At 33.8% G+C, this 17,286-nt stretch overlaps 1 protein-coding gene across 1 annotated transcript; it reads right to left on the bottom strand.

Annotated features, from left to right (window-relative positions):
• Window positions 1-13,562, bottom strand: LOC127852614 (uncharacterized). Its single transcript, XM_052386564.1, has 5 exons — window positions 13,394-13,562; window positions 8,910-9,139; window positions 8,088-8,211; window positions 7,411-7,550; window positions 1-69 (listed from the first exon to the last, which is right to left on the bottom strand). The coding sequence occupies exons 2-5, from the start codon at window positions 9,111-9,113 to the stop codon at window positions 1-3; spliced, it is 537 nt and encodes a 178-aa protein (XP_052242524.1). The 5' UTR covers window positions 9,114-9,139; window positions 13,394-13,562.
• Window positions 13,563-17,286: the final 3,724 nt, after the last annotated feature.

Genomic DNA, 17,286 nt, shown 5'->3' on the forward strand with positions numbered 1-17,286 from the left:
TTAACATATCACGCAAGCCAAGGCTTGCTTGAAGGCGCGTTCCACTTCCCTGCTCACGGCCACCACCAACTAGAAGAAAATTTCAATCAAATAAGCCCTAAAACTCATATTTATCATTGACTCAGCAAATCATACACGTATAGTTACAGATATACAAGCTTTTCTATAATGGTATTCGAGTTTCATTCAGGGAGACAACCAGGGTCTAAAACGGAACGTTTCAACGCGTGCTTGTAGTTTCTATAGGCGTGACGCATGCTATTTGCCTTCTTTATAAAACGTAACGTTTAAAGTCAAATTTTTAACTGGCTATATAATATCATTGGAAGGTAAATCTTTTTTTAAGCATTAACTTAACCTTTAGCGCTCTTTCCGGAACATGAAATATGTTGTTTAATTAGTTATTTAATAGGCAAATTTATTATTATTATTATTAATATTATATACAATTATTTCAAGCGCAACACGGTTTCATATAAGGTGTTTGGTTATAACTCTTTCCGAGCTAAAATCATACATATCACCGTTCAGTTTTTAAATGAAACATGTATTTGTTCTCAATCGTACGAATTGGAAATTATATATAAGACACCTTGCACTTACCATTTCATAAGATTAAACTATTTATTTATTCATTCTCCTATTGTCCTGTTCTTTCTTTCAATATTGGCAGTCCTCATACAACTTTAACATTCTATTATGTAAGGTGATGATTAAAAGTAAAACATAGGGGACATTTTAGTTGCGCCGCCGATTATTGTGCTTCTTAAAACATCATTCGGTTTTAAGGGGTAATAATAATTGGAATACGAGACTCAGGGGAAGGGGTATTACATCTCTTAAAATGTAAAGATCCTCTCCCTAATTATAGTACTACAACGATTTTTTTTTGTAAAATTAGTACTGAATTTGCATAGTATAGGGGCAAAGAACAAGAATTGTCAAAGTGGCTAATTATAGCTCTGTCTATACGGCTGTATCGAAATGAAATACCAGTAAGTTGGGAAACATTTAGATGTCCGATTACGATCATTTCAATTTGTCTTTTCCTCCCCCAAAATTTCACGTAAAAAAATAAGTGATTTATTCCTATGTAAGGGAAAACAGTACGCGCAAAAGCCACGAATGACTTATCTCCCCAACATAGCAGCACAGAGCAAAGATCTATATATAAAACTGTTTACTTATAGATCTTCGAACAGCGCCACTGTTTTTCGTTTTTTGTAAACCGTAATATCAAATCAAGAACGGATAAATGGGATGAAGTTTTAATCATTGATTTTCGTTATATGGAAGATTGAAACAAAATTTGAAGAGGGAAATACATTTCGTATTTTGTATTATAATTAGTACAACGAAAAACGATATAAAGAAGTTTGTGTTTTTTTCGTAATTAGTTTTTGTTTTGGTTATGGTTATTAGAAAATCGGAATATGAACTAATATGCTTTAGTTTTCATGTTTGGTTGTGTCGAATTCAAAACGAAAAAGGAAAAGACGGTATATATACGGACCTCCCTGTTTACCTGTTTTGATTTGCTTAAACTGAAAATGAGTTGCCCTGCTTTTTCGGAAAGATAAATCATGATTGACCTCCTTGTGCCATTCTGTCCTTTGGATTAGAATTACCCATAAACTGAATAGCCAACACCAATAAGAATTTATAAATGTTATTTATTTGCTGATAATTTTAAACACGTGAATGAATATATAATACATTTATGTAAAATTTGCACTGCTTACGCATGATGTCTTCAAACAAAGGTTACAATCAAGTGTGTCTTCTAAACGCAACATGTTTAGCTCACCAGAGGACGAATTGCTCAATGTGAGCTATAGTTGTTATCCTTTGAGGTAGGCAGAGTGGTTGAACAAAAAATGCAGTCTTTTCAAGGTTGTTATAAGTGGGAAGCAATATTTTTTAAGACCAAATTTTCATTTTCAGCCTCTAAAGTGTTACCTTGACCTTTGAAGTTTTAATTGCAACGTTTTGTCTAATGATGGATTGCATGCTTGCCAATTTAATACAAAAACCCTCAATATGAAGCAAAGTTATGGACGAGACAGATGTGAAGACGGACAGACATACAGTGCGACCATTAACCATTTAGTGTGGCCTTGATATTTGATGGAATGAGAGGGGATCTACTTGATACATATCGTCTTATGATGGTTTACATTTATACAACGTTATCTAAAATCCATAATATATGAAAAAGTTAAGGCTGCTGCATGACGCCTGCTCCGAAAAGGGGTACAAAACAGTCAAACCTCAAAAAAATATAATCTTACAAGTTAACTGAACTATCATGAGTTGAAATTGCAGTCACAGAAGAGCAACTCTGTCAATCCTATATTCAATATCAATTAGAGTCAACTCCCATGACAGTAGCGCCACTAGTTTTTGAGGTTACTGTTTTACCAAAGCATACACGGTAAACGAGAAAACAAATAATTTCAATGTTCAAACATTGATTATCATAACATTAAGATTTGAAACGAAATATGAATGGGAACATAAGTTTTATTGTTTTGTTATTCGTTCAATGGAAACGCTTAAATGAAATCAATTGCCTTTCCGTATTAAGGTTTTGTTTATAAAATCTATAGTATCATATTTCATAAATTGCAATCGAAATTGCAGCCACAGAGGAGCAACTATGTCAATCCTATAGTCAATATCAATTAGAGTGAATTCCCATGACAGTAGCGCCACTATTTTTTTGGTTACTGTTTAACCAAAGCATACACTGTAAACAGGAAAACAATGTTTAAACATTGATCATCATATAATTGAGATTTGAAAAGAAATATGAATGGGAAAATATTTTTTTTGTTTTATTATAAGTTCAACGAAAAACGCTCAACAGAAATCATATTGCCTTTCAGTATTTAGGACGGGGGGGGGGGTTAAATCGCAATACAATCTATAGTATCATACATTGATTCGTGTGTTTCCTTGATGGGATGCAAAATTAAGAGATGCAGCCGTTTGATCTACATGAAAGTATAATGCAGGTTGCAGAATCAACGGGGTTTCCCGGGTTTTTCACACGGGCTGGACAGAATGTAAACACACCGTTAAGAAATTTATTTTACGAATATCTCAAGTTATTGAAATACATTTGAAAAAATCTCTGGTGCATAAACGACGTTTTTCATGCGGTTTGTGTCGATATCTTAAGGTATAAGAATTCTTCCTTAAATATGTCTGAAATCGTTGACAAAATCACACGTTACGTGAACGTAACCGCGTGTACAATGAATGCAGTAGATAATGCATTTTTGAACAAGACCTCAGGCTTTTTTAATAAAGTAATTCATATGTATTTTACAGCGCCATAAGCAGCATAACAATCTGTCTTTTATGCACTCGTTGAAACTCTATAGAAAAATATTCTTTAAAGTTATTTGAAATAAAGCACCACTTACCGTCTTGTATACATCCATTAAAGTTAAAAGGGGGAACCCCACAAAGTCACGTAATCCAGTACCCTGTTATACATTTATACAGAAGCACTAAAAAGTTTAAACGACATGCCATTATTTTTACTATACAACGCAAGCCTACACGTAAATATAAATTTAACTCTTCAAAGCTGTGGTAATAATAACATGGTATTTGACATTTGTCATGATTGTTTTATTGTATTGCATACATTGATTTAGTTAACGTAAATGCCATCGGGCACCATTTATTTGAGTAGTTCTCATGTACCAAACACGTGTGTCTGACCGACAAAATATATAGTGACAATGTTCTAATCAGACACGGAGTCTTACATGCCGTTTAGAGGTTTCGCTGAGTTTTTCACAAAGATATTTGTTCCGATTCGACTGGTAATTTCGTAAGCCGTATTCTCAAAAAATTAACAGGCGGTTATACGTTAACCCGTTTTTTTCTTTCGTTTCCTAACGAAGAACGAACGTCAATCAAATGTTTGTTAGCATATGGCAGTTTAACTTTTATGGCTATAGTAAAAGCTGTTGAACACTATAAGTTGCAGGTGTAATCCAATCGTCTTAAAACTTGGTCAGAACATTTAGTCTTATCTCTCGGCTTAGTTCGAAAATTGTTCAGGTCCGTTGTAAGACATTGTGCCCACGGGCAGGGGAAGTGCTTCTAATACGGCTTTAGTTTAACGTTTTTAACACTCTTTTTTGGTTTCATATTTATTAAACCTTTTTCGTAAATGTATTTTTATGATATTAGGGCCGAGTGCAAAAATGGTTCTAGTCCGTTAACAAAACAAAGATGCAAGGTGTGAAGCATTTGTCATTATATGGCTATTTTGAAACATATTTTACAAGTTTTTACCCGATCTTAACGAAATTTGCTCAGAATGTTTACTCTAATGACATTGCAATTAAATTTGTGGTCTGTTACAAAATATGGGTGCCGCAGGATGAATTAGTTCAACTTGTAATGTTGGCTTAAACACCGGTTTAATATTATTTTGTCTAAAGCTCATTAAAACCATGACAGAAATAATATGATAGTGTAATGATAACATTGTTTTTATTGATGGGAATGATCACGATGATGATGGCGATATTGATTACGGTTCAAGATAATGGTGATACTGATGATGGATTCAGAAACATGAACAACAACCCAAATTTCTAATTATAAAAAGGATATTTGTTGGATTTGGTGGAATATCAATTTGAATTCACGAGTGATTAAAGAAAAAAAAAACAATGATAACATGTGAATTAAAATCGAAATTCTACCAAATCAAACTCATTTTCGTTTTATTTTATGCTTACAAATGATAATTTTTGTATTTTTGCTGAAACAGATGACGTCGTAACATCATTAAAACGACGTCTCAAAATAATTTTCACTGTTTGAAACAGTGAATTATCAGTTTTATTTCATTCATATTTCTCTCTAAACCACCGGAAAGCATAAAATAACGTGCATTATTCAAAATAATCAATGCCATTAGTTCAGATTTAAGTATCTTTATTATTGCGGAAAACCACAGTGGTGAACATCCTAGAGGAACAACAATTGTTTCATATGAATATTATTTGACATTTGATTCACATATCATATCCGTTATCATGCTTACTCATTAATACTCACTCAACTGTGCTTGCATTTTTATAGGACAACAGTTTTGATATATGTCTTCTCAAATGGTTATATGGTGATTGTGTAAAAAGCTAACAGCTTACACTCTTTAGAAATTTGCCCCGACTGAGCAATAACATCAAAGACCCTTGATGTCAGACCAACATCGGTGATAAGTTACTAATGCAATCACGTTTTAATGTTGGTGTGATTATCAAAGACATGTGTTTTGTAACAGGTTTCACTGCTGTTTTAATTGGAAATATCATTGCAAGGTGAGTCTGAAAGATGTTCCAGTTGTTTAAAAACAAGGCCCCGAGGATGGTTGCAGTTTTTCTTTAAATGGCGATAGCGAAACATTTTGAACATTCTATAAGTCAAATTTAAGTTCAATTTTAATGAAAGCTGCCGAGAATGTTCTTTTGATATCTTGATTGAGACTTACAATTGTTCTGGATGTTTTATCTCGGATGCGTTCGAAAATGGTTCCATTTCGATGTTAAATATGACATCCAACGGACCGGGCAGTTAACCTGATATGTAAAACCTTGTTGACAATTGAGAAGTCCCAGTAATTGTCGATTTTTCATAAAAATTGGTCAGGATATTTGTTCCAATGATATAATCAATCACCAAAAGTTTTTATAATTATGTTCTTAGAAATGATATATTTATGTTTCACAATATTGTTTTCTTCTTATGTCCACCTTTAAGAATAGTTAAGTTTCCTGGGCTCTGTTTAGCGCCCGTTGCCCTCTTATTATAAAAACAAAATATGATGTTTTTGTCTAGATACAATAATTCCTTTCACTTCATCTTATGCGAATCGCCCGATTCGTTTGTCGATAAGGGCATTTTTTTTAAGTAATGTACATATATTATCAAAGACAATCTCATATTTAACAGCACGTATTTATGAAGTGTCCAAATATTTTATTGTAATGCACGCTTTATTAAAAAGCACAACAGTTTACCTGAATGGAAAAGTAAATATAATCGAAAGATATAATAAAGTGCTGTTTGAAATCAAATCCAGCGGGACAAATGAAGTAAAAACTAGAGCATTTAGGGTGAAATCGATGCATCTGCTTAACATTTCCTTGTTCATTATTATGCAATCGCACAGTTGAAAAACATACACAAACAAATAATTAAAAAGCAAAAGTTACATCATAATGATAAGACACTTTGTTGATTTATAGAAAATGCACATTTTCATTCCGATTTTGTGCAGTTCAACAGGCATGTAAACTATAACCCCATGGCATACAGCTCTCAATTGTCAATACTTCGATGTAATAAATAAAGTTTGTTTTGAAACATTTTATAAAAGCAAAATTAAAAAAACAACAACATTACATCGTTTTCTTTCACTAATACATGAATGTGTGTTCCGGTAATTCACAGGAGACGTTTTAACAAGACAAGGACGTAAAGATAATATTATATGGTACACACAAGCCACATAACCTTGTGCATGACTCTCAGTGTCCTTACACCGACAAAACAGAGAAATAACGTTATTTGATCAGCACATTCATCACAGTGGTTGCATCCTCTCGCGAAACAATAACCACTTTTGTCATTAGTAAAGTCCTGTCAAGTATGGAAGAATCACCAGTTTGTTACTGATTTTGAAATGTAAATCAATAAAATTTTCTACTATTTCATTCTCATATGGTCTGCTATGACGGCATGGGTTCAATGAACTATACCAGAGAAGAGAAAAATCTCTGCGGAATGTCCATTTGCAACAAATACAAACCGTTACGTGATTCTTTCAGGAACTCATACAGACAATTATAAGCTAAAGGAACCAATAAGCAAATCATAAAAGACGTGATCTTAAATGTAATATAATAACAGTCATTGGGAGGACCACAAAGGAATGGCCATTGTCTGAAACAGACAAAGTACTCTCGTTAATGACCCGTTGCATCCTGGTACGTAATTAACGAGAAATCACGTTGTATGATACTCACAAAGTCCAAACACAACACAAGTTTATGTCAAAAAAGGTACTTGTACTAATCTTACTAGAGATACTGCTATTTGATACGCACGAAATACAAACCTTAATGCCCCCCCCCCCCCCCTCTCCCACAAAAAAAAACACAAAAAAACTACAAACAACGTCCTTTACGGACCTAACCAGAAATAACACTGCGTCACACCGTACAGACTTTAAATGTATGTGCATTCGTTATGTTTTGGTCCATCAAGGAAAAAATAATTGTTTTACACGCACGGTATACAAACCTTAACGACACCAAGCGTCTTGACATTGATCTGATGCGAAATATCGTGTTCTAATACGCAATAAGTACTCACCTTTACGTCGCCAAGACCCCTCACACGGACCCTCAGGGCTAACAAAGCGTCCGGCACACAAAAGGGCATGCAGAAACCGTCGCCAACTCGAATTGATAATGCACACGTCGACGCCCCACTGCACCAGATCGTCATGCAACCTATTGATTATGACACAAATCAAATGAGTTGGTGTAGTTTGTTAACATACACACATCTTTATGATCGCGGATATTTACATACACACCTCTTAATGATCGCGGATATATACATACACACTTGTTAATGATCGCTGATATTTACATACACACCTGTTAATGATCGCGGATATTTACATACACACCTCTTGATGAGCGCGGATATTTACATACACACATCTTAATGATCGCGGATATTTAACATATGACTCTTATTCGAAAAAAAAGTCCACATTAATTGTTGGCAATATGTAGATGTCTCAAAATCTACAAAATAAGTTGTCCAATATGTTACAAATATTACGAGTGCACGTTTTTTATTATATACAGTCCAAGTATATGTGGCGAAGCTGAATCGTTTATTTGTTTTAAACAATATAAGGTTGTTAATTACAAAGCATTTGACGTTTTAAAAATATTCTCTTGCCATGTATCATTCTCGACAGTCAAATAATTGTGTTTATGACCTACGCACTGAAATACTTTTATATCACGACATACACGAGCCGATATCTTCGCAGCAACCGCAGAGGCCAGATGTCCAGTCACGTGTTCCATTACGCGTTCCAACCCGAAGCGAATTCTCTGGCTGTGTCGGCTGATTGTTGATAACCACTGTTGTCATCTAGAAACGAAAAGGCATAAAATCGCCCACGCTCATTTTGAACACTACAGAAGGAATTCTCAAAGCTATTTGAATAGATAATTAGCATACTTGAAAGTAATACCGACTTTGGTTATCGATTTTTTTTCGTTAGATTTAATTGAAGGCATTTCGCCCAACATATTGCTAACTGATTGATTAAATATTTCATACATATTGCTAAAATTTCACGAACTCCTGCACAATTTTCGTTAAAATGATAGAAAAAGTTCACAATATTTTTAGTTAAAATAATGAAGAAAGTGCTCCCTTTCTTTGTAAAATATTTTCGCAAATATTTATTATTAGACATGTTAGGAAGTGTTTCTTAAATAGTATTCAACGATTTTGGAATGCTTCCCTAACTCTGAGAAGAATAAAGTACGAGAATCTGTTGTTAAATGATTAGGGACATACTATTGTTAATGGAATAATGCAATAGCTACAGGATTAAGATATTCCTCCCTAATTTTAAGTAATTGGATACCACGAACAGTATAAGTTTAACTGCTGCTCGCCTAATATTTAAGTGCGATTATTTGATAATAGTGCATACTATCTTTAATACTATTGACATTTGTGTGGAATCCTGAATTCAACATTGTCACGCAAAAAAAGATCAAAATCTGACGGATTCGCGTTTCAGTGGCGGAAAATATCTTATATGACTGCTCTATTACCGGCTGCATTATCTGGGGTTGCATCATCTGGGGCTGCATCATCTGGGGCTGCATCATCTGGGGCTGCATTGGTTGCTGTTGGTACCCCGGTTGCGAGGGTCCTGGTTGTTGATAGCCCGGTTGCGGGGGTCCTGGTTCTTGATAGCCCGGTGGCTGGTCACTCTGCACCACCTCTGGTTCGACGCTGCTCATCTTTTTGCTCATCTTTGTGGTTATTCAGTGAACGTTTACTTAAAGGTAAAAGGAATAACAATATCCGAGATATGAGACACACATCAAATGTTAGTTCAGATATTTCTATTCTCTGTCAGAATACATAGCATCATGTACAGTGGGCACTATAGGGATAAATTATTGAGAGGTATATCATATCCTTGACATAGTTATACAACTCGTTGGCCTTGTAATTGAACGATCTTAACAACTTTCAAACCAAGACAAAAATAACTTATATGATAATTAGCTTATATATAAAAAAGCGAATTAGGCATTATGTTGATTGTATTTGTCTCAAATTGTTGTAATTTATTCATGATTTAATTGTTTTTATAAAAAGCTTCATTTACCAAGACAACTATTTTTCGGATTTTAAGCGTTGTTGTGTCATTGCTGAGGCTGATAATGTTTTATTATTATATTATGACTTTATGAACCGCTTTATATTTTATCGAACCTTTCGATGACATAGCAATCGTCATGCACAAACAAATTAATTATACAACGCGTTAAACGAAAATCTTAAATAATTATCACTAACAGGGCATTTGCTTTATTCGTACAAACATTGTAAATGAAATACAGTTTTCTTCCTAATTTAATCTTCTTTCATTGAACGACACATTTGTGCAGAATATACTCATAGGTAGTTAACTAATTTATGCCAATACAATAATTAAATTATACACCAGGACTTATTTTAATGGTCGTTCTAGAGAGCGCCGTGATCATATTTCGTGAAATAAATAAGTTTAAACCAAATATTTACAAATAAATAAACCCGCAAAATATCGATGATGTGCTGATTCAGAAATAATGTTTTTATTGACAGCGTAAACAATACAAGGAAAAGATCAACTTTTGTTTTACAAAGCACACAGCACAAATAACACACACGTACGGATGCAGTAGACGTTATCAATCGTAGCCTGGTCCTGTTTAAAGCAAAAACTCAAATGAAATTTGCAATTCAACAAACAACGACTTCTGCACAACGATACAATTTCTCGTGTAGAGATATTTTTGGAGATAATGTATTGAAATATAACCATAACCGGCCCATTCATTCATGCCAACTGCGATTTTGTTATTTGAACCCATAATCATTTAATATAGACTCACCTTAATGTTAAAAAGATTCAAATCATGTGTAGCCTAAACTCAGCATTATGTAAATTCGACTCAACTCGGTTTCATAGTAACTGAATAATATGCCATATTGACCAACATTACTACTCAATATGCAAATTTGACCCAACCCAATGCTAATTTATATATACATTATATCAACTTGACTAAAATTTTTATCAAACAAAATGTAAACTTTGCTCATAAAAAACTAAGATGCAACTAGCCAGACAATCAGTTTCATTCAACAAAAGGCAGTGTTGACCTTCTACACGCATAGCGTGCGTTTGCGACCACAAATGTCGCACGTAAGATGTACGATTGCACAACCGACTGGAAATGCAATCAGATCTGAATTTGACATTTCGAAACAATTGATGACAATAATTCTGTCAAAGTAAACTTAGTTAATCTCAAAACGACCCACCGGGCAATCTTCGTCAAGACACGGTAAATATAACATAGACTTGAGATTACGTAAAATAAATCCCTCAGTTGACGAATAAAACGACTACATTTGCCGCTTTGTCACCTTGCTGATAAACTTCTCAATAAGTATCTTGAACTTCATTTATTACGAAATATACAATAACAATTATATTCTATTTTATAATGTCCATTACACAAACTTTCAGTTTGCATTTTCATTTTTTTTTTAATTTAAAGAGTAGAAAGAGCTGCGAGATTATATAATATATGTATGATATACGCATAAATTTACTGTGTTTCCATAGCAATTAGTCTTCAGTGATATTGAAGTAATCACACAAAGAACGACAAAACTAAAGATATCGAGATACTGGAGAAACATTGTATAAGTTTGTTTGCTTTTTTTTGTTATTTGTTGTTTTTTGTGAAGTTATTTTAATGTCCCCCAGTACTGGGGGACATATTGTTTTTGCCCTGTCTGTTCGTTGGTTTGTTTGTTGGTTTGTTTGATTGTTTGCGACAAACTTTAACATTGGCCATAACTTGTGCAATATTGAAGATAGCAACTTGGCATGCATGTGTATGTCATGTAGTTGCACATTTTGAGTGGTGAAAGGTCATCCTTCAAGGTCAAAGATCAAATATATGTGGAGACAAAGTGTTTTACAAACACATCTTGCTTTTTTATTTGTTTTCGTGTAGTTGTTTTATAGTTTTTTTAAAGTTGTTTTATTAGTGCAATTTCGTTACTGTAAACGTGAAAGCGTACTAATAGATCAGTGGCCGCTAAGTCATTCAAGTCTGCTATACGGAGATTTTGTATTAACCTCCCCTTATCTATTTAATAACTTGTTTCTTCTTAGTACGAGTTATGAAATCGATGCAAACGGCAGATACAGTTAGTTTAGTTTAAACATTGGTGTAATTTTGGATCTTTTTTTTATTGGGAATGAAGAGGAGACGAATTTTATTCTCCATTGTTGACCCATTAAGAACGAAAATCGTATTTCGAGGTTACCATAATTTTAAGTGACGTAGCTGAAAGAAACACTACACCGATTGAGAAGTCGACCGAAAAAAAAATCATGTTACTTTCTGGAAAAAAAAACGTAATTAACGATGTGTGCCACTGACTCTAGTAGTCAGCGGCCTAATGAGGGACCAGTCCGGACCAGTTTTACTGCTTGTTTCTAAAACTAAAAAAGCCATAGTGTAACACCGGGATGCAGCCCAGTAAATATTCATGATACGCAGACATTATATGTAGAATAACATTACTTAAATACTGGATAATGTTGACAGAGTAGCAGGGAGACTTCTCTAAGTAAATCGGTCTTTATCCTTATCCGATTAAAATGCTTCTACGCTGGTAGGGAATTAGTGAGTAGCAGCATGTAGCTTACTTCCGGGCATATTACCATATAATTTATTTATTTTTTATTTGTAATTGGGTTTACCCAGCGTTACATATGTCGTTTATGAAAGCGTCATACAATTAAAGAACCAAACCTTTGTGAATTATCGAAAATATTTAAACCATAATCGTTTGATGCTTCAAATTACATGTAACTATGTTCCGTCAGGTTCACTGAATCAACCAGATTGTGCCTTGTAAACACCACAGTGTAGTACTTTTAGCCGTTTTACTCAAGATGGTATAATTGCCAATAGGTTCATATTTAAGTTTCATGTTTTCCGATCTATTTTGCATTTTGCGCTTTCCGTTTTAAAATCACACGATATCCGTACTTTTGACGGACAAAAATAGAAGCCAAAACACGTCCGCTGAAGAAACATCAGCAATAACAAATCGCACGGATCTCCATGAATGAGACGTTGCAGTTTCGTCAAAATCTTGAACAAGAATTTAAATTGGATAACATTTTTTACAATTCATTCAGAATAGAAAACAATGACACTGCAGAAACTATATCAGGAGAAAAATTATTGTTCTTGGCTGAGTATTCAACATAAAATCATTGAACTTCTATCAACACCATGAAACGGCCAACTCAAAGCATTTGGGGGTTAAACCACTTTGAAGGCTAGCCGAACCTCAGAATAAATCACATACCAAAGGTACGTCTAAATTCACTTTGATCAAGTGTTACTATGCAGATAGTAAATGAAAACCTGAATGTCTTAACGAGACAAAATATTTTTTTTAATTACATTATTACGTATTGCTGGTCATAAACCTATAGCTACGAAACAGAAAACAAAAAGAAGAATGGAAGTGAAATTTAAACATATGAGTCAACCGGCCACACGCGAAGTATCCGTACATATTTTAAATATTTATACGCGCGTTCTTCGAACAAACCTGTTTTAGTGGTTTGTCGGGCATTGCTATTTGACGAGACAAAGATACACAACGTTTGGCTGCGTCATTAAGATTTGACCATTCGAAAAGCTTGGTTTGGATACTATGTACGGTATATTTTCGCATTTTAAACGTGTTTTCGCCATCGTCTGTATTTTTCATTTTTAATTAGAGATCTGATACATGGGTTTATGTGCTCATTGGTTACTCAATTGTTGCACATTAATAATTGAATTCTATAAATATGTAAGAAATTATAAAAAAAGGTAGAGAGTTGCCTATCTCAAAACAAGTTGAAAAATCCTTTAGCAACAAAATCGGCGTAAATTCGACATGCGACGATGACAGACCGACTGATTTGCAAGAATATTTAAGTATTCATACATACGTGATTTGCAGTCAGAGCAGCATCCAAACAATCCGCTGTTCCAGTCCTTTACACATTAACCCCTTGGCTACCCTCCCATAATTTTTATTTCGATGGAAGTTTTACGCTAATGGGAGGTTTAGAAACTAGCCTACACCAATCACAAGTCGTCTATCTTTAGCTTTTAATACACGAATGAATGTCAATAAATAAAGGCCTAACTTAAACGAGGCATGTATATGATTAAGTACTTGTATTTTTGCCTTTGTGACACAACTTTTTTTATTGTTCTTCGCTTAACAATTTTACGCTGTTATTTCCGTTATGTTTTAAAAGTTCTGATGATGTGTTACAGACTTAACAGGGACAAACAGTTAAGTTGAACATTTTCAACGTACTTAAAATGCCACTTGAACCTCAACTTTTTTCATTTTGATCTTTGTTGTATATTTTTATGGCATTTACATGACAATCCATAAATTAACGCCCTGCTTATAAAATACATGCTCCATGATCTTAATTATTTTTCAAATGGCATACTTTTGTGGAAATCGTAACATTAATAAGAAATGCCTTTTATTAATCCCCGTTCATTATACTGTTTGCACTTATTTGTTCCCATGTTAAGACCAGTATTGTGCAATGGACTTTCAAAGAAACAAAGTAAATATATCGATTTCAATTTGTCAACGACTTTCAAACTTCTTAATTGTAATCCTAATGTAACTTAAACTCAAGCTCCTATTTTCGCACGTTGAACTTTGCTAAACGTATTTGTTTGTTTTGATTTTCGACTATTTTGTGTGTTACTATTTTGTGCAATACATGCTATATCTGATAAAATATGTGTTTATCTTATAACCTATAATAAGTTGCTTTAATGAATAATGGATTCCGTTATTACTAATCATCGACTCAATCGTTGCTAGCCCTATCTGATGTCTCCTTTTTATATACATTTTTCACAATTTAAACATTCTATTCTGATTGATACTGATAAAGAAATCAATAAGTAAATCTCCTGATAACCTTCCCAAAATAATTACATCATTGTGTTGTTTTTTCGAACCCTTGTTTTGTGAAAAAGATTTTGTTAACTATACGCTCACCTGTTGTCACAATATATGTATCATGTATTATGTGACCTGTGAACCAAATAAAGATATGTTCTGTTTTGTTCTGTTCTGGTAAACATGTAACTTCTGAAAAGTTAAGAAACATTGTATATAATTCGACAAAGCAATCTAGTTTTTTAACGCAGTTTTGTAATTTACCCAATTGTCATTTAGACCAATCTCTAACAATGTTTCATGAATATTGGAAATAAATATATATTTTCTAGATTGTTAACAATGCACATTTTTACAACGGACAATGCAGGAACGATGATTAACAATCGGCAAAATGTAATCACAAAAGCTCACTGTAAGCAAGTTCTGCTCATTTGATCTAATAAGGACTCTTGCTTGGTACATCTGTGTAAGCTATAACCGAGCACCGTGAAAAGAGTTTTTATTGAACGATTTTGTTAATAGACTGGGGTCCTTTGCGTTCCAAGTCGTTTGTTGAAACTCTTAAATGGAATATCTTTTGTTTTTGCTTACATACACTCCAAAATTGACAAAGTATTTTCATCATAATAATACAATAATAAGTATACAAAATGCATATTCTGACAACAAACTTGTTTACCAGAAAGAGGTTTTCATAGGAAAACAGAAAAAATATTTATTCAAGTGCATTGTACAAATGATGGCATTTTTCTTGTTTTTCTATCCTTCCGACATCACTTAGTTTTGATTAAACACTTCTCACTAACAATAGACCAGCTGTCTATAATCTTCCTTGTTTAGAAGAACTCTTACAGCTCTCAAAAAGTCGTTGAATTGTGAGGTCATTACTTGGAATTAAAGACTTCCTTCTGCGGTTTTTAGAGGTTGAATATTAAATTATTACAATTAAAATGTGACAATAAACAATTGAAACTAAATGTTCGTATAGACAGTGATCGACAATGATTATTCTGAGTAGAATTCTCTCTATGCAGACATTCTGATTTTGCGAAACGAATAAATACATGAAGGGATTTTCAACCAGGTTTTCCGAAGAAAATGTCGGAGGGTGGGCAGGCGGGTTTGGCGGGCGGAAATAGCTTGTCCAGGCTATAATTATGTCGTTCATTGTGAGATTTTAAATTATTTGGCAAATTTGTTCACCATCATTGGACGGTGTGTCGCTTGAAAGAATTACGACGATATCTCCATGGTCAAGGTCACACTTTGAGTTCAAAGGTCAACAATGGCCATAAATGAGCTTGTCCGGGCCATAACTATGTAATTCATTGTGAGATTTTAAAATCATTTGACACATTTGTTCACCATCATCGGACAGTGTGTCGCGCAAAAGAATAACGTCAATATCTTCAAGGTCAAGGTCACACATTGAGTTCAAAGGTCATAAATGGCAATAAATGAGCTTGCCCGGGCCAAAACTATGTCATTCACTATGAGATTTTAAAATTACTCGGTACATTTTTTACAATCATTGGACGGTGTGTTATGCGAAAGAATTACGTCGATATCTCCAAGGTCAAGGTCACACTTTGAGTTCAAAGATCAAAAATGGCCATAAATGATCTTGTCCGGGCTATAACTATGTCATTAATTGTGAGATTTTAAAATGAATCTGTAAATTAATTTTGTTCACAGTAATTGGACGGCGTGTCATGCGAAAGAATTCAAGAGTTCAAAGTCCAAAATGGCCATAAATGATAATGGACTGATAATTCTTAAAATCGCCATAAATTAGCTTTTTCTTGTTTTGTGAAGACAGCAGGCAAATATTATTTGCCAATGCAGCATGTGGGGGTATACGTCACGTCTGTGTCAAAGCTCTCTAGTTATAAATATATATTTTTGAAAACCTAATTTTGTGACAATTTTATCCCTTGTTTTTTATAATTCACAATTGATTTTGAAGGAGTCCGGCGGACTTCCTAACCACAAAAACAAGGAGTGCGAGTCTCATTTCCACGAGTCTCGGACTATCGAACTCCCGTTAGGGTCGAACATTACTAGTGGGCGGAATATACGTGCCGAAGAAATTAATTGTATGAAATTGTATTTCATTTTAAATACAAACGATTTGGAGCGTCGTGCTACTTTGTGCTTGGCGAGCTGTAACAACATCGGAAAATGATGCAATGAACTACAAAAAAACAGATTACTTGTTTCTATGATCTTATTTCATTTTACCATGCAAGTTTTGTTCGGCAAGTTGAACATAAGCGATAGCTGCTAAAAAGTCTCGATGTTAAATTCGATATGGACATAAGATACTTTTTTTGTTTTGGGAATCCCAATCAAATAAAATGCTTTCGTTGGACTTCAAATTTTAAAAAGTAGCACGTATTTTTTTTTAAATCTGTGTTAGCATACATGAACGACATATAAATCAACATCTTTTCTTTTAACAGTTGACGTAATACTTTAAATTGGAATTCTTCTTTGAAATGTGTGCACCATAAAAATAGATTTTATAGGTTTGCTTCTTATAAAGAAAGCTATTGTTATAATCTTGATAAAATACTCAAGCTGGCGGGAACGATGAATAATTTATCTAAGCAGAGGTCTGTCCTCGTTATATCGTTTCCAATAATCTTTCTGGTGACGGAAAATTTCGAAATCCACTTTGCACATTTTAGAGCAAAAACGCACATGACATCTAGATAGTTTAATAAACTTGTTTTGTTTTTTTTTCATTTTTCTTTAAAAAATATATTAGAAAATTTCAGATTTATGAACAGCAGACGATGCATTAGTTTTACTTGTACATAACGTACTTCTGATTTGAGTGGAAAGATACAAAGAGCGATTACATTACACGTTAAAACGTGAGGTGTCCATAGATTATAT

Source organism: Dreissena polymorpha, chromosome 12 (genome assembly GCF_020536995.1).
Source record: "Dreissena polymorpha isolate Duluth1 chromosome 12, UMN_Dpol_1.0, whole genome shotgun sequence".
Lineage (NCBI taxonomy): Eukaryota > Metazoa > Mollusca > Bivalvia > Myida > Dreissenidae > Dreissena > Dreissena polymorpha.

What these genes read in the sequence shown, in the direction of transcription:
- LOC127852614 (XM_052386564.1), bottom strand. Translation starts at nt 9,113, where the DNA reads ATGAGCAAAAAGATGAGCAGCGTCGAACCAGAGGTGGTGCAGAGTGAC. An exon ending in AACCCCAGATAATGCAGCCG is followed by an intron (nt 8,212 to 8,909) that starts GTAATAGAGCAG and finishes TTTCGTTTCTAG; the next exon opens with ATGACAACAGTGGTTATCAA. An exon ending in GGGGTCTTGGCGACGTAAAG is followed by an intron (nt 70 to 7,410) that starts GTGAGTACTTAT and finishes ATTTTCTTCTAG; the next exon opens with TTGGTGGTGGCCGTGAGCAG.